Source organism: Pimephales promelas, chromosome 5 (genome assembly GCF_988280905.1).
Source record: "Pimephales promelas chromosome 5, fPimPro1.hap1.1, whole genome shotgun sequence".
In the NCBI taxonomy this organism is placed as follows: domain Eukaryota; kingdom Metazoa; phylum Chordata; class Actinopteri; order Cypriniformes; family Leuciscidae; genus Pimephales; species Pimephales promelas.
Window position 1 is genome coordinate 11,735,640 of NC_142773.1, and position 24,487 is coordinate 11,760,126.

Below are 24,487 nucleotides of genomic sequence, written 5' to 3' on the forward strand. Positions count from 1 at the left end.
GAGTCGAAGAGAAGCTGTAGGGTCGGAGGGCCAAGGTGGAGTCAGAGGTTCAGGGGATTGAGGCGAGGATAGGGGATCCCCTGACCAGGGCGATGCTGAGGCCTGGAGACCCGGAGGTGGTTCCACAGCAATACTGGCGGGTAGCTGTGGATGGGCAGCAGGGTCGACAGGGCTCAGTAGAGGCAAAACTGGAAAACCTGAAGACACCAACAGCGGAGGTGGGAGGGGGAGGTAGGGTGGGACTTCAGACTCTGGCTCAGGCTGGACGGTCTCGGGCTGGACGGTCTCAGGCGCTGGCTGGACGGTCTCTGGCGCTGGCTGGACGGTCTCTGGCGCTGGCTGGACGGTCTTTGGCGCTGGTCAGATGGGGCTGGACGGAACCAGCGAAGAGGAGAGCTCGGTCTCGGCGGGGCTGGACGGAACCAGTGGAGAGGAGAGCTCGGGCTTGGCGGGGCTGGACGGAACCAGCGGAGAGGAGAGCTCGGGCTCGGCGGGGCTGGACGGAACCAGCGGAGAGGAGAGCTCGGGCTCGGCGGGGCTGGACGGAACCAGCGGAGAGGAGAGCTCGGGCTCGGCGGGGCTGGACGGAACCAGCGGACAGGAGGGTTCGGGCTCTGCGGGGCTGTACGGGACCAGCGGTGAGGAGGACTCAGGCTCGGTGGGGCTGGACGGGACCAGCGGTGAGGAGGACTCAGGCTCGGTGGGGCTGGACGGAACCAGCGATGAGGAGGGTTCCGGCTGGAAGGTGGTAAGGGCTGGTGGGGTGAAGATGGTGGGGGTGTGTGGTTGAGTGGTGCTGTTATCTTCAGCCTCACCAACGGTGAAGGCTGACCCACTCAACCAAAACACATGGTCCAGGTAACAGGAGAGGGTTCCTGGAAACGCAGCTGCTGGGGCTCGCTGGTACAGATGATTATCCAAACCCAACCAAAAGACAGTTTTTAAGATATCATCTGACCAGCTTACCCCATCAGAGAGTTCCAGGAAACTGGCGACATAGTCCTCAATAGGGTGTCCATCTTGGAACACGTTGAATAGAGTTTGAGCTGGGGTGAGGAGAATCCCCATGCTGCAGCACTGGGTCGGTCAATCTGTCACGGTGTGGAGCAGGCAGAAGGAACAGGAGGAGTCCAGATTCACACAAGGATAATATTTTAATACAAGGTAGAGGCAGGAAGACAGGGGGACACTGGGTAACATGCAACATTGACCGACAAAGACTAACTGAACTGAACTAAATACAGGCAAGAATCAAACATAACGAGGTGCAAACAGGTGAGACAGATGAAACAGGACGCTGAACGGGAGGCTGATGAGGGAGTGAGTTCAGGTGTGCAGACGAGAGGATCATGGGAAGTGTAGTGAAGGAGACGCAGACAGGATGGTGCAGACACAGACTGTGACAGGGGGCCGCTAACACAACACAGAAAACAGAAAACTTAACACGCTCTGGCCGCACTTCTGCAAAAAACAGTGCCTGGTGTCTTATCCGTTTTCTCTGCACGCCACGCAAACCAGAATTATCCTGACAATGTTTTATCTGTTCAGAGGTAAAGGGAAGGAGGCCTTCACAGGGGGGAAACTAGTTGTAACTTCAGGACTGCGTCGTTGTGTCCCGGTCCTTCATCAGATCTGGATACGGCCTTGATCCGGCGGACTGTGGTAAACCTCAGGATAAACATAGAGTCTAATATTAGCATAGACACCATCCTTCCTATGATGTAAGAAGTACATCAGAATTTATAGGAAATGGTCCCGGTTCCGGCTGACCTAATCTATGCAGCCTAACATTGAATTATAGAAGTCTATAGACAATGTTAGGAAGACTGTTCCAAAGTTTTGGTGCTAAATATTAAAAGGATCTACCGCCTGCAGTCGATTTTGATATTCTAGGTATTATCAACTGGCCAAAATTTTGAGAATGCAATAGACGTGAAGGACTATAATGGGTTAAGAGCTCACTCAAGTACTGCAGAGCTAAATCATTTAGTGCTTTGTAAGGGATCAGCAATATTTTAAAATGTATACAATGTTTAATAGGGAGCCAATGCAATGTTGACAGAACCGGGCTAATATGGTCATATTTCCTAGTTCCAGAAAGAACTCTAGCAGCTGGGTTTTGGACCAGCTATAGTTTATCCAAGAACATTCTTTGTGAACATACTGTATTGGCTCAGTAAGATACAGTCACGTTTCAAAATTTGTATACAGTGCAAAATTTACTTTTATTCTTACCTTTCTGCTGCCTTAAGTCACATTGGGTACATTTTTAAATTCCCATTGGAACGATTTAATTGAGAAATGTGTGTCAAATGTGACCTGTGACCAGGAGGCCCCAGATCTCCTGGTCAAATTACATTTATAGCTCAGGACAGGTGTAAAAATGGTGGTCCTGAGAGCAAAGATAGAAGTTTGGAATCTCTTTCGGACAATTCTTGAATAGATCAATAGAATGCTTTCTTTAGATATTGCAGACTTCTTAGTATATTTGTGTGGCCACACAAAAATTCTTATAGATACACAAATTAGCTAGTGGTTGTACATATTCAACGCATTCTCATCCCAAGGCGTCATCTAACTGACACTTTTGACCATGCTTCAAAATCCGATGCTTTGGCACCCTTTAGATGACGTGATCCTAGGGTGTCATCTAACAGACTCTTTACCTTTAGCGTCATTTAGATGACACATGGTCAAAAGCAATAGATGACGCCTTGGGATGAGAACGGGCTGACATATTGGAAATCCATGATATGCCATGATAGTCCTGATATGATGCGCACATGTCACCGGGTGAACCAACTAGGAACCAAAAAAAAAATATTGACTCGTTTCCAGGGGGAAGAAGTGCCGGTGTAACACCGGGCCGGCTTTTGGTAAACATATCTGATTATAATGAGCGCCAGCTGAAGCCAATGAGCAGCGCTTCATTGAATCTCATGCCGGGAGGGAAGAATATAAAGAGAGAGGCTTGAAGCATAGGAGGGAAGCTTTTTGCAGTGGGAGAACTTCACACAAGTGCTCGAGGGGATTAGAGCAGTGACAGCGGGCGGCAGGATAAGGCTGGTTCCTTGTTCATATCTGTGAGATCATTCGTCTTTGGATCATCCATCCTATGAAGAGAAGAGAGGCGAGTTGTTTTAATCACTGTGATGGTAGAGTGAGTTGCAGTGTCTGAAAGAGTGAAACAAACACGTGTGAAGATTTCCAAGAGTGATTTATGCACGAGTGTGGTGAGATCAAACAACTGTGTTCTCTCTGAGTCTCTGATGGATGAGATCGACCCATAAACCTTAAGAGTTTTTTTTTCTGATCTGTCCTCCTGCCGGTGTTAAGTAAAACAGAGCTGCTGAACTGAGTATTCTCTCCCGCTGTCATCCAGTCGTGTGAGTACAACACACCGAGTTAATAGTGACATCCTCATCTGTCCTCCTGTCTGTGTTGAAGTAAAACAGAGCTGCTGAACTGAGTATCTCCTCCTGCTGGCATCCAGTCGTGTGAGTACAACACACAGAGTTAATAGTGACCTCTTCATCTGTCCTCCTGTCTGTGTTGAAGTAAAACAGAGCTGCTGAACTGAGTATCTCCTCCTGCTGGCATCCAGTCGTGTGAGTACAACACACAGAGTTAATAGTGACCTCTTCATCTGTCCTCCTGTCTGTGTTGAAGTAAAACAGAGCTGCTGAACTGAGTATCTCCTCCTGCTGTCATCCAGTCGTGTGAGTACAACACACAGAGTTAATAGTGACATCCCCATCTGCTCTCCTGCCTGTGTTGAAGTAAAACAGAGCTGCTGAACTGAGTATCTCCTCCTGCTGGCATCCAGTCGTGTGAGTACAACACACAGAGTTAATAGTGACCTCTTCATCTGTCCTCCTGCCGGTGTTAAGTAAAACAGAGCTGCTGAACTGAGTATTCCCTCCCGCTGTCATCCAGTCGTGTGAGTACAACACACCGAGTTAATAGTGACATCTTCATCTGTCCTCCTGTCTGTGTTGAAGTAAAACAGAGCTGCTGAACTGAGTATCTCCTCCTGCTGGCATCCAGTCGTGTGAGTACAACACACAGAGTTAATAGTGACCTCTTCATCTGTCCTCCTGTCTGTGTTGAAGTAAAACAGAGCTGCTGAACTGAGTATCTCCTCCTGCTGGCATCCAGTCGTGTGAGTACAACACACAGAGTTAATAGTGACCTCTTCATCTGTCCTCCTGTCTGTGTTGAAGTAAAACAGAGCTGCTGAACTGAGTATCTCCTCCTGCTGGCATCCAGTCGTGTGAGTACAGCACACAGAGTTAATAGTGACCTCTTCATCTGTCCTCCTGCCGGTGTTAAGTAAAACAGAGCTGCTGAACTGAGTATTCCCTCCCGCTGTCATCCAGTCGTGTGAGTACAACACACCGAGTTAATAGTGACATCTTCATCTGTCCTCCTGTCTGTGTTGAAGTAAAACAGAGCTGCTGAACTGAGTATCTCCTCCTGCTGGCATCCAGTCGTGTGAGTACAACACACAGAGTTAATAGTGACCTCTTCATCTGTCCTCCTGTCTGTGTTGAAGTAAAACAGAGCTGCTGAACTGAGTATCTCCTCCTGCTGTCATCCAGTCGTGTGAGTACAACACACAGAGTTAATAGTGACATCCCCATCTGCTCTCCTGCCTGTGTTGAAGTAAAACAGAGCTGCTGAACTGAGTATCTCCTCCTGCTGGCATCCAGTTGTGTGAGTACAACACACAGAGTTAATAGTGACCTCTTCATCTGTCCTCCTGCCGGTGTTAAGTAAAACAGAGCTGCTGAACTGAGTATTCCCTCCCGCTGTCATCCAGTCGTGTGAGTACAACACACCGAGTTAATAGTGACATCCTCATCTGTCCTCCTGTCTGTGTTGAAGTAAAACAGAGCTGCTGAACTGAGTATCTCCTCCTGCTGGCATCCAGTCGTGTGAGTACAACACACAGAGTTAATAGTGACCTCTTCATCTGTCCTCCTGTCTGTGTTGAAGTAAAACAGAGCTGCTGAACTGAGTATCTCCTCCTGCTGTCATCCAGTCGTGTGAGTACAACACACAGAGTTAATAGTGACATCCTCATCTGCTCTCCTGCCTGTGTTGAAGTAAAACAGAGCTGCTGAACTGAGTATCTCCTCCTGCTGGCATCCAGTCGTGTGAGTACGGCACACAGAGTTAATAGTGACATCCTCATCTGTCCTCCTGTCTGTATTAAAGTAAAACAGAGCTGCTGAATCGAGTATCTCCTCCTGCTGTCATCCAGTCATCCTATGCAGCGAGCCTGACGACGAGGGAAGTCACTGTCAGTCCTACGAGCCTATGCAACGAGTTTAACGACGAGAGAAGTCACTGTCAGTCCCACGAGCCTATGCAACGAGCCTGATGACGAGAGAAGTCACTGTCAGTCCTACGAGCCTATGCAACGAGTTTGATGACGAGAGAAGTCACTGTCAGTCCCACGAGCCTATGCAACGAGCCTGACGACGAGAGAAGTCACTGTCAGTCCTACGAGCCTATGCAACGAGCCTGACGACGAGAGAAGTCACTGTCAGTCCTACGAGCCTATTCAACGAGTCTGACGACGAGAGAAGTCACGGTCAGTCCCACGAGCCTATGCAACGAGCCTGACGACGAGAGAAGTCACTGTCAGTCCTACGAGCCTATGCAACGAGCCTGCCAACGAGAAGAGTCACTGCCTGTCCCTACTTTTACTCTTTTTTTAAACTTAATAAAAAAAAGTTACTCTTGAACCCACTTCTGTCGTCTGTCTCTTGGTGTCCTTTGGTGACTGCTCCTCCGGAGTGTGGTAGATTACCCTTGGTCTTGACCCCGGTGACACACATGCTGCACATGTTCTAAAGTTTTTTGCAGTCCACAATTTGCCCAGGAGCTAAACGGTTGAGAGCTAAACTTGATTGACTTTGAGCTTACGTTCCTTCTGAGAGGTGAACAAATTAATGTTGGTCAAAATGTGGGAAGGAGAAGTGACACTGAAAAAAATGTCATCAGAGGCTGTCTCTATTGACTAAGATACTTTTCACTATACCCTTAAATATTGCTGGGATTAGATGAAAAAGCTGTTTCCTAATTTACATGGACTGCATGAAAATAAAACAAACAAAAGACAAAGACAGCATTATAGGAGCCTATCCAGATGGACACACTGGTGTTAATCTGGTTTTGGCTATGCAATACCACAGCTGGAGTTGGTGTGTTGAACACTGCACAAACCTGGAGAGTCAGAAGCAGCTGGCATATTTGAAAGCACTATAATTCCAATAGGAGACTGGCATGAGCAAAATAAACAAGTCTGGTTTGGTCTAAGCAAACAAATATACCGTACTATACCACACACACACACACACACACACACAGTAATACTTTTGTAAGGCTATACTATGTATACTGCCTGCAGTGCACTGTAAACAATGTGATGTGATAACCACCAATTATTGTTGTTTGATTTTTTTCCCATTCACTGTTTGTTTTTTTTTTACTATTTTTTTTACTGCTTTATTTGCTCATTTGTTATTGCTGTTCAGTTCATTGCATTTTCATGTTCATGTCATGTATTTTTACTCAATATGTAATATAACTGTTCATTTCTGTAATGTTTTGTTCTTTTAGTAAATTGTAGAATTAAAAATGTAGAATTATATTAAAAACAGATGATTGAAATAAATGATAAAATCTAAAGACTCCAACATTTGTTTGGTTTGATTCTAAGCATAATGTGACATAATTGAAAAAAACTTTTGTCAGTGCAAAAAAATGCTAAACTTTGACAAAAAGTTTTTTGTATGTATTATAATTGTGATTTTATAATATTTAGATATGAATCCAACTGGAAAAACGTGTGAAAAGATATGTAGTATGGTTAATCATCTTATGGTGGAGGTCTATGGCCATCTAGCTGTTGTAGTGAGTTTTTTTTTTAACCCTTTCATGCATGAATTATGATATCATCAGTCAGGATTTTTTCCTTTGTGTTTTTATTGCTCTTAGGGCATGGAAAACAAAATTTCATTTGAATTTTTTTTTTTTTTTCAAAGAGATTTCCAGATGTCCACTTGAGCGGACAGCATGAATTTATAGTTTAAACTGAAGTAAGAGATACTGTATTAAACATAATGCAATAATCAAACAGATAAAGTATGTGTATTTAACAAACTAATCAGTACAGTTACATCAAATCATGTGAAAACTTTAAAATATATTAATATATATATATATATATATATATATATATAAATCTGAAATATTGCAAAGGCAATTGACCTTCATATCAGAACATGAGGATGTGATTCCATCAGAAATGTCTACAGCCTGTCAATGAACAACTGTGGAAACACTCAGATGCTCGCTCCAGTGTGCCAGACTATGTCAATTTACCCTTATTAGCTGATAATTCTGATTATGTTAGAGATGGACACATTTCTAGCATAGCACTCTTTTGAGAAAACCTAGCTATACTTTTTTTTTTTTCAGTCTCATCTGAAATGAGCAGTGTTGGGGCAGGTATAACGCATTCAGATTACTTGTTTGATGCTACGAGTAAAGTAATGTGTTAGAAGTAACATGCATTACATAATCAGATTACTTTTTGATCTAACAATTAATTACAAGTAGTGTGCATTACATAATCAGATTACTTTGTGATCTAACAATGCATTACAAGTAACATGAATTGTGTAATCAGATTACTTTTTGATGTTACGAGTAAATAAATGCAGTACAAGCAACATTCATTACGTTAACAGATTTTTTTTTTGATCTAAGAAGTAATGCATTACGTAATTAGATTACTTTTTCATGAAATGAGTAAAGTAATGCATTACAAGTCACAAATTATGTAATTACATAACTTTTTTAGACGTCAATGAAAATTATATTCTAATAATACAAATACATTTATTTACAGTCAAAACAAATTACTGCAGATTAAGTATTTTTAAAAACAATATTCACAGTATAAGTATGAATTGTAGCTAAAATATAGCCATTGATGCATGAGGTCCACTATAGCGGACAGGTGATTAATCAGATTTTTCTCCCAATCTAAAATCAAAACTTGGAAAATTTTACTGTGATATATGACTCATTAGATACTGCTTGATGCGGCAATATATATTTTACACACATATACTGTATATATATATATATATATATATATATATATATGGATGGGTGGATATTCTGGAACTTGGCATGTCTGACTGGCCATTGGCCATCTTGGTTTGGAGGGGGAAAAAAAAAAATCAAAACTCAATGGCTAACAACTTTGTTGCAATGCATAGAATGATGCACCAGGGTCCACTGAAGAGATTGATGTGCAACTTTCAAATGATCATGACATTAAATCATTTCAAATGATCCATGTTATCCCCATAAATGAAAGTTAAAAATCTGGGTCTTTTCTCTAAAGTAAATTTGACATAAAATGCTGTTTTTTATGGGTTCAAGCACAAAGTGCTGAAACCCTATTGCTATTGTTAATTTTTTTTTTTTTTTTGTAAAAAAGCCTATTTAGATATTTATTTATTTATTGAAATTTAAAAGATATCAAGAATCATCTAAAAACTGCACAAATGTTGAGTAAAAACATTAATAAACAGACTATAATTACATTTGTGAAAAATATATAAATAATTCTGTTACAAAATTAAATGTTATTGTCTGGGGTCCCTGGAGACCCCAAAGATAATGAGTATAGACACAAATGAAGATAACCAGAGGGGTAAACAACTACATTGTCGACTGAAAAACTTTTCAAACAACGTTTCGTGACACAATAACAGTAGTATTTTGAAATTTCACGGCCTTTCTCCTTTGAACTACACTATATCATGACCAAATACAGCCAGAAACAAATGTTCAGTCTTGCTTGTGAAAGATAATTCCTCGAGACCAGTTTTCAGTTGTGTGGCGATTTGTACAGCCCCAAGAAGCACAGGCATCTATGTATTTATTATGTCCATGATACTATGTCTAATAATAGCCTACAAATTTCAGTCCGAATGAGCAGCGCAGATAAACTGTTAACAATTTAAACATTGTTTGAGAAAGATAGTGCTAATGATCATTGTAAAATAAATAAAGAACGTCATCCTCCACTCCATGATTAGTAAAATCATAAAAAAAACCTCTCAAAAAAAAAAAAAAAAAAAAAAAATCTCAACAACCGGCGTGATGACGCATAGGTGATCCTGCAAGCTGATTGGCTTCCTTCACGTCCTACGTTTTGGGCAAGAATTATTAATAATTATTACTATTATTATATTGATAAACGGATTATCAATATAATAATAGTAATAATTATTATTATAATAATAACTGTTTAAAATTAAGTTTCGATTAGCGCTTCAGGCGCACGTGCGTGGTTACGAACGATTTGAATTTTAGTTGCCATAACGACACGTGTTATGCATTATGTGTACATTTGAAGTGATCGTTTTCTGACTTGGTTGAGAGCAGCCGCGGCGCTACCATTGGGCCTGGGTGGGCCTGGGCCCACCCATTTTAGGTCCGGGCCCGCCCATTTTGAGCCAGGCGGGTAACTCCTATTACCGTCTGCAGAGACCTCGCAGGCGTACGGATTTTCATTCTCAGTTCATCCAATAAGCAGCCAGAGGAAAACTTTGAGTGAAAGCTTCTAAACCAATCAGCAGCTTCTACCTCACGTGTGGACTCTTAAGCCTGCCCACAGGCTGCATCGTCACCAGCAAGTGATCCAATGAAATGAATGACGTTGGCGCGCAAGATTTTCAATGAGACAGAAACAGTCGGTAGCTATTAGCTAAAATGAAGCGTAATATGGAAAAGCAAAGCAGCTTGTTTTCATTTAAATTTAGCAATAAAAAAAATAAAAAACGCTCCGAGGAGCAGGAGGAGGAAACTCCTGCCATTTTTAGTAACGCGGTTACTTCAATGAAGAGTTACCATCCTGCTCGGCCGCCCTCTCTGCATCAAGTCCTCCCGTAACCAACTTATAATTTTTTGCTCATGTGAATGTGACACTGTGACAGATCGGATGTGTTTGTGACCATGTAAACAGGAAAAAAAAACGCATGCATTCGGCTATTTCGAGATCGGTTTCGGGCCTCATTCATATGTGGAAATAAATTGGAAATGAATCAGATGTCAATGCATTTAGACCACTTCTCCGCGGTTTAATGACGAGAGCCGACGCGCATCTGCAAAGGGATGGGTTGCCCGACAAAACGCTGTAGAGAAAACGTGAATGTTTGTGGACAAACGTTGACGCATATCAACATATCAAAAAGGTTGGCTTGCTCTTCCTAAAAATTCGGACCCACTGCTCCTCGTTAAAGCCTATATTTAAACACAATATGCTTCCACCAGTCCTGAGATTTCTCTCGCACACAATAACTGAAGCGCATGCGGCCATGCGCAGGCAGCAATGATGGCACTTTTCGTCGTCCTCCTCCTCAAAATCATGGTAATGTTTGGAGAACTTCGCATAAATTGCAGATTTAGCATCAAGCATGTTTCACGTTCGTCCATCTGTAAAAAAGAGAATTTAACCCTTTAAGCTAGGGTGACCAAACGTCCTGTTTTCCCAGGACATGTCCTGTTTTCACGTCTTGTCGTGGCTGTTTTTTATAAAGTGATGAAAATGTCCTGGTTTTAATTATTTTTCATTGGGCCATTTAAAAAGAAAAACATGAAAAAGAGGAAGAAGAAACCTAAATATATAAACAACTTTTGTTAGTTAGGTTTTTGTTAAGTTTGTGAGAGCTATTTTGGTTCAATTTGGAGGTAGGCTATTTTTTATTTTTATTTATTTATTTATTTATTTATTTATTTATTTCTAATACAGAAGAGACATTATTTCTATCATTATTTTTGAAACCTGTCATAATAAAACATGTTGAGTAGAGTATAACCTCTGAGAAGCCTATCTGAATTTGGTCTTTGGTTATAGATAGTATTTTGTAATGTAACCATTTATATCCGGAGGCATACCCTATTAAATTATTGAAATTAAGGCATCTTTGAGTAAACTTCGAGTATCATTTGAGTATCTCATTGCCGGGCCGATTGTCCTGATTTTTGATAATCAAAATATGGTCACCCTTTAAGCAAGCGCGATGTTTTTAGATATGGCTATATGGCAAGTGTAAACACATGACTCGGATAAAGTTGAAAGAACGTGTAAACGGACGGTAAAAAAAAAAAAAAAAATCGGAGAAATGTAACAAATTAGAATTGGGCATCAAGACCTGCAGAGTAGGCTAATCGAGGCCTTTTTTTTCAGAATAATAACAATTTAACTTTTTTATTTAATCTAATTATAGGCATATAATTTTTACCACTCTCCACGCCTCCCATGGCATGCTCTGGCTCCCCACTTTGGTTAGATATGTTGTTCATTTATTTATTTCATGTTGGTACAGTTCTTCTATCATTCTGAATAAATAAAAAAAAACAGTTAAATAATTTTGTATCGTTTTCCTGCTGTTTTTGTTTAGCAGCTGTGTCAGATTCAGTGCTGCTGTTATTTCATGTCGATAAAGTTCTTCTGTCATTCTAACTTCATAAGAAACAGTTAAATAATTTTGGACAGTTCCCTGCCCGTAACTGGAGAGAGAAACAGAGACCCTCCAAAGATATAATTCCGTTTCAGTCTTTTTGTGTATTAAACATTCAAAAGAGATAAATCAAGTTATAGGCTTACTGAGTCGCTGTCCACAGTGCCGCAGAAAAGCGCTGAAACGGATATGAAGGGGATTTTTTTTTTTTTTGCCTTACGGACGGGCCCATCCAGTTTTCTGAAGGCCCACCTACAATCAAAATCCTGGCGCCGCTAGTGGTTGAGAGACGAGGCGAACAATTCAGAGACTTTTGCGCAATTCTACACAAAACTTGTGAAGCTGAGCTGAGAAGAGACCTTTATTCTATAAGAAGATCGGAGCATATATCCTTTACATATTTTACGTTTTAAATAGTTCATATTGTTTTTGTGGAGACTAATATTTTAATTGTTCTTTTCTTACGTTAGAAGGAGTGGGGAGTTTTTTTTATTGTTTTATTTAATTTTTTTTTAATTTATTGTTTTATTTGATTTTTTTTTTGTTTGTTGTTTATTTAATTCTTAGTCTTAACTTTGAGTAGAGTTGGGTATTGTTGTTTTTTAAATATTGTTTTTATTGCAGATTGGAGGACGTCAAGCATATATCCTTTACATATTTTACATTTTAAAGAGTTCATATTGTTTTTGTGGAGACTAATATTTAATTGTTATTTCCTTAGGTTAGAAGGAGTGGGGAGTATATTTTTTTTTGTCGTTTTTTGTTTATTGTTTTATTTAATTCTTAGTGTTAACCTTTAGTAGAGTTGTGTTTTGTTCTTTTTTTAATATTGTTTTTTATTGCAGATTGGAGGACGTCAATGGCTCACATCTGGGGGAGAGGAGGTGAGGGCTTTAGTTTTTTATTTGTAAATGGTATGATATTGTTGTTGTAGCATACAATGATTGAGGAAATTAATGTGAAGGAACTTGTGCAAGGTAAATTTGATCCCTCAATGTTTCTTGCTACAGTAAGTGATCACATGTATTTGATTCCTTGCATATGAAATCGTGTTATGTAAAGTAACCATTTGAAATTGACCACTGACATTGAGTATTGGCTAACTATGTGAAATATCCCACCCTTAGGCCGCTCCAGATCCAGGAGAGCTGATTTCACACAGACGGCTGGTCAGGAGGTTTGGAGACCCGTTTCCGATGACCGCGGTGAGGATACGCAGCCAGACCCGACCCAGACACAGATCCAGGAGCTTCATGGACATTTAACACAGTCTTCGTCTTCTGAGTTGTCCGTTTCTGTGTCCACAGGTCCGGCTCACTGGAGGAAGGAGGGGCAGAGCGGCACCCAGAGGAGCCCAGATGATGGACGTCCGTCCACTTCGTCGAAACACTCTCGCAGAGGTCAGAATAGGCTTTGACCAATTCTTACATATAAATATTATTTAAAAAATCATAATAAAAAAATAAAGTTTTTGATTTCTGATATTTTCCACAGACTCATCTTCATCTTTGTCCCTCTCTGAGGACAATGTGGAGAGGAGGTTCTGCAGAGAGTCGTTGAGGCTGAGCAGCAGAGGCTCGTACAGTGTGGTGTGGAGGTGGAGTGGTGATGTTTCGGAGAGCCAAAGCGAACAGGACAGTGGCAGCAGCTGCGGTTTGTCCAGGTCCGACAGCTGGGAAGGGTGGCTGTGCCCTCCGCTGCCGGGTCAAGTTGCTGAAGAGCCATCAGAGACTTCAAGAGGCCGAACTGCTCGGAGTGCCATGGAGTCTTCTCCTGTGAACAAGAGCTCAACAGGTGAGACTGAAATAAGGCTGGCCAGTGTGAAGTGTATAGAAAGAGATTTTGCAATTTCAAGTTTTTAGCATTTTAATGTCTGGTGATTTTTACATTTTTGCTTAGAAATATTTCAGAGCATTAAGAAAACATGTTCTCAAACTGCAAAATTATCAAATATAATCTTCCTTTAACCAACAAAAACCATTGCAGTTGAATAAAATGGCCGTCGTGCCGACTGAGTCATGAAAGTTGTGAAATGCTATCTTGGGACATTTATGCAGGCTTTTAGCAGAAGGGTAGCTTGGAAATATTTCCATTACTTAGGATTTGTAACATTACAGATAAGAATTTAACAGTAAAATGTAAGTTATGTCATGATATCATTCATTTGACATCAGAGATGTTTCTCTTCATTTCAGGAAAGCCTACAAGGAAGAGGAAAAGATTTGGTCGTTTCCTCCACTGGCTATGGAAGGCTATGAAGGGTTCTTTCTGCTGCCGTTGCCACAGTTGTGCTGTGGATGTTGTCGAGCCTTTTGTCCCTCCAGCAGATCTGGAGCCGGAGCCAGAGCCTGATCCAACATCACCACGTGATCCTGATCCAACATCACCACCTGATCCTGATCCAACGTCACCACCTGATACTGATCTCTCCGGTGTCGAGCCAAATAATGGTAAATGGCCAGTCCTTATTTCTCTAAATTATTTTAAACGGTATTGCCTTCTTGTGTTAAGAGAATATTCATATTATTTTCACCATATTATTATTGTTTTCTCGACACAACCGGGACTGATATTTTTTTCAAATAAAACAATCTCTCATACTGTATATTTCTGTTTGTTTTTCAGAGTCCTTTGAGTCTCTTTATGAAGCGGGAGCGATGATTGGATGCGGAACGTTTGGCAGTGTGTACAGGGGAACACGCAAACTTGATGGCAAAAGGGTAAGTCTTCCCGAATTGTACAAACATTTTGCTTTTGTGCGCATCAAAACACATTCAGAACAATGTGCAGATGGTACTTAGTGCAAGGTCAGGTGCTTGAAAACTGTTACTGAAACTGTTTTTTATTTTGCAGGTTGCCATCAAGCGGATGCGCAAGTGTGACAACTTTCATTATCTTGACATTGTAAGTCGGGCAAAACCTGAATATGTATTTAGTTGTTTAAGTGCAGATTGCTGTGTAGTTAATACACACATAGGAAGCATTATGTGTAAATGTGATTGACAAATAAGCCTAGAGCCACAACAGAAAAAACGTTGAGCTCTTTTGAGGCTCTTTTGAACGTATCTAAAAAGAAAAGTGAGATGTTTCACCCAGCTAACCTTCTGTCTACTGCTTTTCTCTAGCCTGGGCATCCCGAACCTCTCATTACAGAAGTGGCGCTGCTGTTAATGATGAGGCGAGAACCCATAAGCCCCTACGTCATACAGCTGTACGAGTGGTTTGAACACCCTCGCAAATTCTCTCTCATCATGGAGTTCCCCGAACCCTGCGAGAGCTTGAAGGACTTCATCACTCGCCGTGATCCTGATGTGTGTGAAACAATAGCACGGGTCTTCACGCAACAGGCTGTTCTGGCAGTTCAACACTGCATCGAGCATGGCGTTTTTCACAACGACGTTCATGCGCAGAATTTCCTGCTGAAGAGAAACTCGTTAGACCTCAAGCTGATAGACTTTGGCTGCGGTCAGCTATTCAGCAGCGAGGGCTACGAGAGCGACATATACCTTGGTGAGCATTTTGGGAGTGTGGAAACCTGAATGTAGTGTCGCTTTAAGAAAAAAAGCTCAACAATGTGCAAATGTCTCGTTTACAGGAAGAAATGATCACTGCCCACCTGAAGTCTTCACAGAGCCCAGATTCCACGCCGTCCCAGCAAATGTCTGGGCTCTGGGAGTGATGCTGTACGAGATGCTCAACGGATCTTGTCCTTTTCAGAGTAGAACGGAAGTCATCGAAGCCAAAGTTACATTTCCCAATTCCAACTTATCCAGGGGTGAGTGAATAATACAGTATGTACATGTTGAATATGAGCGATGTCTAAGTTGGGGAAGACGTGAGGCACGAAAGAGGTCTCTGCAAGGTTTTTTTTTGAAATGATGCTTTATTTTGTCATTATTTCCGCTCAATGCCACTAGTGTCGCAGAAACAACATACTTTACTTTTAAAGTAAAGATTAAGGAACATTTTACATTATATTAGTCAGGTTTAGATGCTGTTTTCATAGATTCCAAGTCACATGACTAACCAGCTCTCTCCTTGTTAACATTTGTACAGAATGCAGTGATCTGATTAGGCAGTGTCTAGCCCGGGATCCAGCGAAACGGCCCACGTTAGAGCAGATGTCCCAACATACATGGATTAGAAACGATCTACTGTAGGAGTTCAGGAGATTCACTCGATCATGATTGATGATTTCAGGTGTGAGGAAGTGTAACAGACAGAGTAGGATTATTATCACTTGTCTTCAACTCTGGATCGTTTGTTGTAAGATTTTCACGTTTGTGTTCTTGTTATAGTCAAGTCACCTTCATTTATATAGCGCTTTGTACAATGCAGATTTTTTCAATGCGGTTTTACGGTAGACGGGAAAATAAGAGAATCAGTGCAAATAGAATTCAATTCTGTTGTAGCTATAACAGCTCTTAAAATATCAGTCATGAGTTGACTTGTTCATATAATCTGTGTATTGGATAGGAAAGAACAAACTTGCTGTCCTTGGTGGAGTGCTTGAGCTGGAGACTCGACCCGAATCCTGAAGTCCAACCCCAACCTGACAGGAACTCAAGCCGCCACAGCAGAGGGATCAGAGCCAATTAATTTTTTTTTTTTAATTTTTTTTTTTTTATGTAAAGTGCTTTGACACACTACTTTTAAATGCACTATATAAAATTATTATTTTATCAATTCAATTATTTAGACATGTTTTTGATTAAACCTTATAGGAAAAATAAAACAGAAAACATAGAACTGGGTTAAAACACACACACACACACACACACACACACACACACACACACACACACACACACACACACACACACACACACACACACACACACACACAGTAATACATTTGTAAGGCTATACTATGTATACTGCCTGCAGTGCACTGTAAACAATGTGATGTGATAACCACCAATTATTGTTGTTTGATTTTTTTCCCATTCACTGTTTGTTTTTTTTTTTTACTATTTTTTTTACTGCTTTATTTGCTCATTTGTTATTGCTGTTCAGTTCATTGCATTTTCATGTTCATGTCATGTATTTTTACTCAATATGTAATATAACTGTTCATTTCTGTAATGTTTTGTTCTTTTAGTAAATTGTAGAATTAAAAATGTAGAATTATATTAAAAACAGATGATTGAAATAAATGATAAAATCTAAAGACTCCAACATTTGTTTGGTTTGATTCTAAGCATAATGTGACATAATTGAAAAAAACTTTTGTCAGTGCAAAAAAATGCTAAACTTTGACAAAAAGTTTTTTGTATGTATTATAATTGTGATTTTATAATATTTAGATATGAATCCAACTGGAAAAACGTGTGAAAAGATATGTAGTATGGTTAATCATCTTATGGTGGAGGTCTATGGCCATCTAGCTGTTGTAGTGAGTTTTTTTTTTAACCCTTTCATGCATGAATTATGATATCATCAGTCAGGATTTTTTTCCTTTGTGTTTTTATTGCTCTTAGGGCATGGAAAACAAAAATTCATTTGAATTTTTTTTTTTTTTTTCAAAGAGATTTCCAGATGTCCACTTGAGCGGACAGCATGAATTTATAGTTTAAACTGAAGTAAGAGATACTGTATTAAACATAATGCAATAATCAAACAGATAAAGTATGTGTATTTATCAAACTAATCAGTACAGTTACATCAAATCATGTGAAAACTTTAAAATATATTAATATATATATATATATATATATATATAAATCTGAAATATTGCAAAGGCAATTGACCTTCATATCAGAACATGAGGATGTGATTCCATCAGAAATGTCTACAGCCTGTCAATGAACAACTGTGGAAACACTCAGATGCTCGCTCCAGTGTGCCAGACTATGTCAATTTACCCTTATTAGCTGATAATTCTGATTATGTTAGAGATGGACACATTTCTAGCATAGCACTCTTTTGAGAAAACCTAGCTATACTTTTTTTTTTTTTTCAGTCTCATCTGAAATGAGCAGTGTTGGGGCAGGTATAACGCATTCAGATTACTTGTTTGATGCTACGAGTAAAGTAATGTGTTAGAAGTAACATGCATTACATAATCAGATTACTTTTTGATCTAACAATTAATTACAAGTAGTGTGCATTACATAATCAGATTACTTTGTGATCTAACAATGCATTACAAGTAACATGAATTGTGTAATCAGATTACTTTTTGATGTTACGAGTAAATAAATGCAGTACAAGCAACATTCATTACGTTAACAGATTTTTTTTTTGATCTAAGAAGTAATGCATTACGTAATTAGATTACTTTTTCATGAAATGAGTAAAGTAATGCATTACAAGTCACAAATTATGTAATTACATAACTTTTTTAGACGTCAATGAAAATTATATTCTAATAATACAAATACATTTATTTACAGTCAAAACAAATTACTGCAGATTAAGTATTTTTAAAAACAATATTCACAGTATAAGTATGAATTGTAGCTAAAATATAGCCATTGATGCATGAGGTCCACTATAGCGGACAGGTGATTAATCAGATTTTTCTCCCAATCTAAAATCAAAACTTGGGAAATTTTACTGTGATATATGACTCATTAGATACTGCTTGATGCGGCAATATATATTTTACACACATATACTGTATATATATATATATATATATATGGATGGGTGGATATTCTGGAACTTGGCATGTCTGACTGGCCATTGGCCATCTTGGTTTGGAGGGGGAAAAAAAAAAAATCAAAACTCAATGGCTAACAACTTTGTTGCAATGCATAGAATGATGCACCAGGGTCCACTGAAGAGATTGATGTGCAACTTTCAAATGATCATGACATTAAATCATTTCAAATGATCCATGTTATCCCCATAAATGAAAGTTAAAAATCTGGGTCTTTTCTCTAAAGTAAATTTGACATAAAATGCTGTTTTTTATGGGTTCAAGCACAAAGTGCTGAAACCCTATTGCTATTGTTAATTTTTTTTTTTTTTTGTAAAAAAGCCTATTTAGATATTTATTTATTTATTGAAATTTAAAAGATATCAAGAATCATCTAAAAACTGCACAAATGTTGAGTAAAAACATTAATAAACAGACTATAATTACATTTGTGAAAAATATATAAATAATTCTGTTACAAAATTAAATGTTATTGTCTGGGGTCCCTGGAGACCCCAAAGATAATGAGTATAGACACAAATGAAGATAACCAGAGGGGTAAACAACTACATTGTCGACTGAAAAACTTTTCAAACAACGTTTCGTGACACAATAACAGTAGTATTTTGAAATTTCACGGCCTTTCTCCTTTGAACTACACTATATCATGACCAAATACAGCCAGAAACAAATGTTCAGTCTTGCTTGTGAAAGATAATTCCTCGAGACCAGTTTTCAGTTGTGTGGCGATTTGTACAGCCCCAAGAAGCACAGGCATCTATGTATTTATTATGTCCATGATACTATGTCTAATAATAGCCTACAAATTTCAGTCCGAATGAGCAGCGCAGATAAACTGTTAACAATTTAAACATTGTTTGAGAAAGATAGTGCTAATGATCATTGTAAAATAAATAAAGAACGTCATCCTCCACTCCATGATTAGTAAAATCATAAAAAAAACCTCTCAAAAAAAAAAAAAAAAAAAAAAAAAATCTCAACAACCGGCGTGATGACGCATAGGTGATCCTGCAAGCTGATTGGCTTCCTTCACGTCCTACGTTTTGGGCAAGAATTATTAATAATTATTACTATTATTATATTGATAAACGGATTATCAATATAATAATAGTAATAATTATTATTATAATAATAACTGTTTAAAATTAAGTTTCGATTAGCGCTTCAGGCGCACGTGCGTGGTTACGAACGATTTGAATTTTAGTTGCCATAACGACACGTGTTATGCATTATGTGTACATTTGAAGTGATCGTTTTCTGACTTGGTTGAGAGACGAGGCGAACAATTCAGAGACTTTTGCGCAATTCTACACAAAACTTGTGAAGCTGAGCTGAGAAGAGACCTTTATTCTATAAGAAGATCGGAGCATATATCCTTTACATATTTTACGTTTTAAATAGTTCATATTGTTTTTGTGGAGACTAATATTTTAATTGTTCTTTTCTTACGTTAGAAGGAGTGGGGAGTTTTTTTTATTGTTTTATTTAATTTTTTTTAATTTATTGTTTTATTTGATTTTTTTTTGTTTGTTGTTTATTTAATTCTTAGTGTTAACTTTGAGTAGAGTTGGGTATTGTTGTTTTTTAAATATTGTTTTTATTGCAGATTGGAGGACGTCAAGCATATATCCTTTACATATTTTACATTTTAAAGAGTTCATATTGTTTTTGTGGAGACTAATATTTAATTGTTATTTCCTTAGGTTAGAAGGAGTGGGGAGTATATTTTTTTTTGTCGTTTTTTGTTTATTGTTTTATTTAATTCTTAGTGTTAACCTTTAGTAGAGTTGTGTTTTGTTCTTTTTTTAATATTGTTTTTTATTGCAGATTGGAGGACGTCAATGGCTCACATCTGGGGGAGAGGAGGTGAGGGCTTTAGTTTTTTATTTGTAAATGGTATGATATTGTTGTTGTAGCATACAATGATTGAGGAAATTAATGTGAAGGAACTTGTGCAAGGTAAATTTGATCCCTCAATGTTTCTTGCTACAGTAAGTGATCACATGTATTTGATTCCTTGCATATGAAATCGTGTTATGTAAAGTAACCATTTGAAATTGACCACTGACATTGAGTATTGGCTAACTATGTGAAATATCCCACCCTTAGGCCGCTCCAGATCCAGGAGAGCTGATTTCACACAGACGGCTGGTCAGGAGGTTTGGAGACCCGTTTCCGATGACCGCGGTGAGGATACGCAGCCAGACCCGACCCAGACACAGATCCAGGAGCTTCATGGACATTTAACACAGTCTTCGTCTTCTGAGTTGTCCGTTTCTGTGTCCACAGGTCCGGCTCACTGGAGGAAGGAGGGGCAGAGCGGCACCCAGAGGAGCCCAGATGATGGACGTCCGTCCACTTCGTCGAAACACTCTCGCAGAGGTCAGAATAGGCTTTGACCAATTCTTACATATAAATATTATTTAAAAAATCATAATAAAAAAATAAAGTTTTTGATTTCTGATATTTTCCACAGACTCATCTTCATCTTTGTCCCTCTCTGAGGACAATGTGGAGAGGAGGTTCTGCAGAGAGTCGTTGAGGCTGAGCAGCAGAGGCTCGTACAGTGTGGTGTGGAGGTGGAGTGGTGATGTTTCGGAGAGCCAAAGCGAACAGGACAGTGGCAGCAGCTGCGGTTTGTCCAGGTCCGACAGCTGGGAAGGGTGGCTGTGCCCTCCGCTGCCGGGTCAAGTTGCTGAAGAGCCATCAGAGACTTCAAGAGGCCGAACTGCTCGGAGTGCCATGGAGTCTTCTCCTGTGAACAAGAGCTCAACAGGTGAGACTGAAATAAGGCTGGCCAGTGTGAAGTGTATAGAAAGAGATTTTGCAATTTCAAGTTTTTAGCATTTTAATGTCTGGTGATTTTTACATTTTTGCTTAGAAATATTTCAGAGCATTAAGAAAACATGTTCTCAAACTGCAAAATTATCAAATATAATCTTCCTTTAACCAACAAAAACCATTGCAGTTGAATAAAATGGCCGTCGTGCCGACTGAGTCATGAAAGTTGTGAAATGCTATCTTGGGACATTTATGCAGGCTTTTAGCAGAAGGGTAGCTTGGAAATATTTCCATTACTTAGGATTTGTAACATTACAGATAAGAATTTAACAGTAAAATGTAAGTTATGTCATGATATCATTCATTTGACATCAGAGATGTTTCTCTTCATTTCAGGAAAGCCTACAAGGAAGAGGAAAAGATTTGGTCGTTTCCTCCACTGGCTATGGAAGGCTATGAAGGGTTCTTTCTGCTGCCGTTGCCACAGTTGTGCTGTGGATGTTGTCGAGCCTTTTGTCCCTCCAGCAGATCTGGAGCCGGAGCCAGAGCCTGATCCAACATCACCACGTGATCCTGATCCAACATCACCACCTGATCCTGATCCAACGTCACCACCTGATACTGATCTCTCCGGTGTCGAGCCAAATAATGGTAAATGGCCAGTCCTTATTTCTCTAAATTATTTTAAACGGTATTGCCTTCTTGTGTTAAGAGAATATTCATATTATTTTCACCATATTATTATTGTTTTCTCGACACAACCGGGACTGATATTTTTTTCAAATAAAACAATCTCTCATACTGTATATTTCTGTTTGTTTTTCAGAGTCCTTTGAGTCTCTTTATGAAGCGGGAGCGATGATTGGATGCGGAACGTTTGGCAGTGTGTACAGGGGAACACGCAAACTTGATGGCAAAAGGGTAAGTCTTCCCGAATTGTACAAACATTTTGCTTTTGTGCGCATCAAAACACATTCAGAACAATGTGCAGATGGTACTTAGTGCAAGGTCAGGTGCTTGAAAACTGTTACTGAAACTGTTTTTTATTTTGCAGGTTGCCATCAAGCGGATGCGCAAGTGTGACAACTTTCATTATCTTGACATTGTAAGTCGGGCAAAACCTGAATATGTATTTAGTTGTTTAAGTGCAGATTGCTGTGTAGTTAATACACACATAGGAAGCATTATGTGTAAATGTGATTGACAAATAAGCCTAGAGCCACAACAGAAAAAACGTTGAGCTCTTTTGAGGCTCTTTTGAACGTATCTAAAAAGAAAAGTGAGATGTTTCACCCAGCTAACCTTCTGTCTACTGCTTTTCTCTAGCCTGGGCATCCCGAACCTCTCATTACAGAAGTGGCGCTGCTGTTAATGATGAGGCGAGAACCCATAAGCCCCTACGTCATACAGCTGTACGAGTGGTTTGAACACCCTCGCAAATTCTCTCTCATCATGGAGTTCCCCGAACCCTGCGAGAGCTTGAAGGACTTCATCACTCGCCGTGATCCTGATGTGTGTGAAACAATAGCACGGGTCTTCACGCAACAGGCTGTTCTGGCAGTTCAACACTGCATCGAGCATGGCGTTTTTCACAACGACGTTCATGCGCAGAATTTCCTGCTGAAGAGAAACTCGTTAGACCTCAAGCTGATAGACTTTGGCTGCGGTCAGCTATTCAGCAGCGAGGGCTACGAGAGCGACATATACCTTGGTGAGCATTTTGGGAGTGTGGAAACCTGAATGTAGTGTCGCTTTAAGAAAAAAAGCTCAACAATGTGCAAATGTCTCGTTTACAGGAAGAAATGATCACTGCCCACCTGAAGTCTTCACAGAGCCCAGATTCCACGCCGTCCCAGCAAATGTCTGGGCTCTGGGAGTGATGCTGTACGAGATGCTCAACGGATCTTGTCCTTTTCAGAGTAGAACGGAAGTCATCGAAGCCAAAGTTACATTTCCCAATTCCAACTTATCCAGGGGTGAGTGAATAATACAGTATGTACATGTTGAATATGAGCGATGTCTAAGTTGGGGAAGACGTGAGGCACGAAAGAGGTCTCTGCAAGGTTTTTTTTTGAAATGATGCTTTATTTTGTCATTATTTCCGCTCAATGCCACTAGTGTCGCAGAAACAACATACTTTACTTTTAAAGTAAAGATTAAGGAACATTTTACATTATATTAGTCAGGTTTAGATGCTGTTTTCATAGATTCCAAGTCACATGACTAACCAGCTCTCTCCTTGTTAACATTTGTACAGAATGCAGTGATCTGATTAGGCAGTGTCTAGCCCGGGATCCAGCGAAACGGCCCACGTTAGAGCAGATGTCCCAACATACATGGATTAGAAACGATCTACTGTAGGAGTTCAGGAGATTCACTCGATCATGATTGATGATTTCAGGTGTGAGGAAGTGTAACAGACAGAGTAGGATTATTATCACTTGTCTTCAACTCTGGATCGTTTGTTGTAAGATTTTCACGTTTGTGTTCTTGTTATAGTCAAGTCACCTTCATTTATATAGCGCTTTGTACAATGCAGATTTTTTCAATGCGGTTTTACGGTAGACGGGAAAATAAGAGAATCAGTGCAAATAGAATTCAATTCTGTTGTAGCTATAACAGCTCTTAAAATATCAGTCATGAGTTGACTTGTTCATATAATCTGTGTATTGGATAGGAAAGAACAAACTTGCTGTCCTTGGTGGAGTGCTTGAGCTGGAGACTCGACCCGAATCCTGAAGTCCAACCCCAACCTGACAGGAACTCAAGCCGCCACAGCAGAGGGATCAGAGCCAATTAATTTTTTTTTTTTAATTTTTTTTTTTTTATGTAAAGTGCTTTGACACACTACTTTTAAATGCACTATATAAAATTATTATTTTATCAATTCAATTATTTAGACATGTTTTTGATTAAACCTTATAGGAAAAATAAAACAGAAAACATAGAACTGGGTTAAAACACACACACACACACACACACACACACACACACACAAACACACACACACACACACACACACACACACACACGCACACACACACACACACACAACCCCTTCATTTTAAGGCATATTAATACTGAATGTACACCCTACAGCAGTATTATGTAGGTTTTGGCACCCTTTGCATTAATGTTTATTTGAATCAAATTAGTCACAATGCCCACTGGATGTTGAATTTGAATTGGAATGACAGGAGGAGTTTACAATAAGGTCTCTTTTGTTAAGATTAGTTAGTATTGATCATGAACTTACAATAAGCAATACATTTTTACAGTATTTATTAATGATTGTTAATGTTATTAATAAAATTACTGTCGTTCATTGTTTATGTTAGTTCACAGTGCATTCAAATGTTGTATTTGTATTAACAAATACAACATTTGAATTTAATGTATTAGTAAAAGTTGAAATTTACATTAACTAAGAGTAATAAATGCTGTATAACTATTGTTCATTCTTAGTTCCTGTTAACTAAAGAAGTTT

The 24,487-nt window shown here is 39.4% G+C and overlaps 3 protein-coding genes across 5 annotated transcripts in view; all 3 read left to right on the forward strand.

Moving 5' to 3' along the window:
* Positions 1-24,487, forward strand: part of LOC148981390 (uncharacterized) — a 208,363-nt gene that overhangs the window by 72,490 nt on the left and 111,386 nt on the right. The window lies entirely within an intron of this gene.
* LOC120461433 (serine/threonine-protein kinase pim-2-like) lies at positions 12,846-16,733 on the forward strand. 2 transcript variants are annotated; one of them, XM_089130968.1, is made up of 8 exons: positions 12,846-12,955; positions 13,050-13,349; positions 13,751-14,005; positions 14,181-14,275; positions 14,409-14,459; positions 14,681-15,065; positions 15,151-15,330; positions 16,032-16,733. In XM_089130968.1, the coding sequence occupies exons 2-8, from the start codon at positions 13,316-13,318 to the stop codon at positions 16,091-16,093; spliced, it is 1,062 nt and encodes a 353-aa protein (XP_088987094.1). In that variant the 5' UTR covers positions 12,846-12,955; positions 13,050-13,315; the 3' UTR covers positions 16,094-16,733. The 2 variants fall into 2 exon arrangements, with proteins under 2 accessions (XP_088987094.1, XP_088987093.1); XM_089130967.1 differs by lacking the exon at positions 16,032-16,733 and adding an exon at positions 15,612-16,021.
* Positions 20,492-24,049, forward strand: LOC120461352 (serine/threonine-protein kinase pim-2-like). Of its 2 annotated transcripts, none has more exons than XM_089130970.1 (8): positions 20,492-20,601; positions 20,696-20,995; positions 21,397-21,651; positions 21,827-21,921; positions 22,055-22,105; positions 22,327-22,711; positions 22,797-22,976; positions 23,678-24,049. In XM_089130970.1, the coding sequence occupies exons 2-8, from the start codon at positions 20,962-20,964 to the stop codon at positions 23,737-23,739; spliced, it is 1,062 nt and encodes a 353-aa protein (XP_088987096.1). In that variant the 5' UTR covers positions 20,492-20,601; positions 20,696-20,961; the 3' UTR covers positions 23,740-24,049. The 2 variants fall into 2 exon arrangements, with proteins under 2 accessions (XP_088987096.1, XP_088987095.1); XM_089130969.1 differs by lacking the exon at positions 23,678-24,049 and adding an exon at positions 23,258-23,667.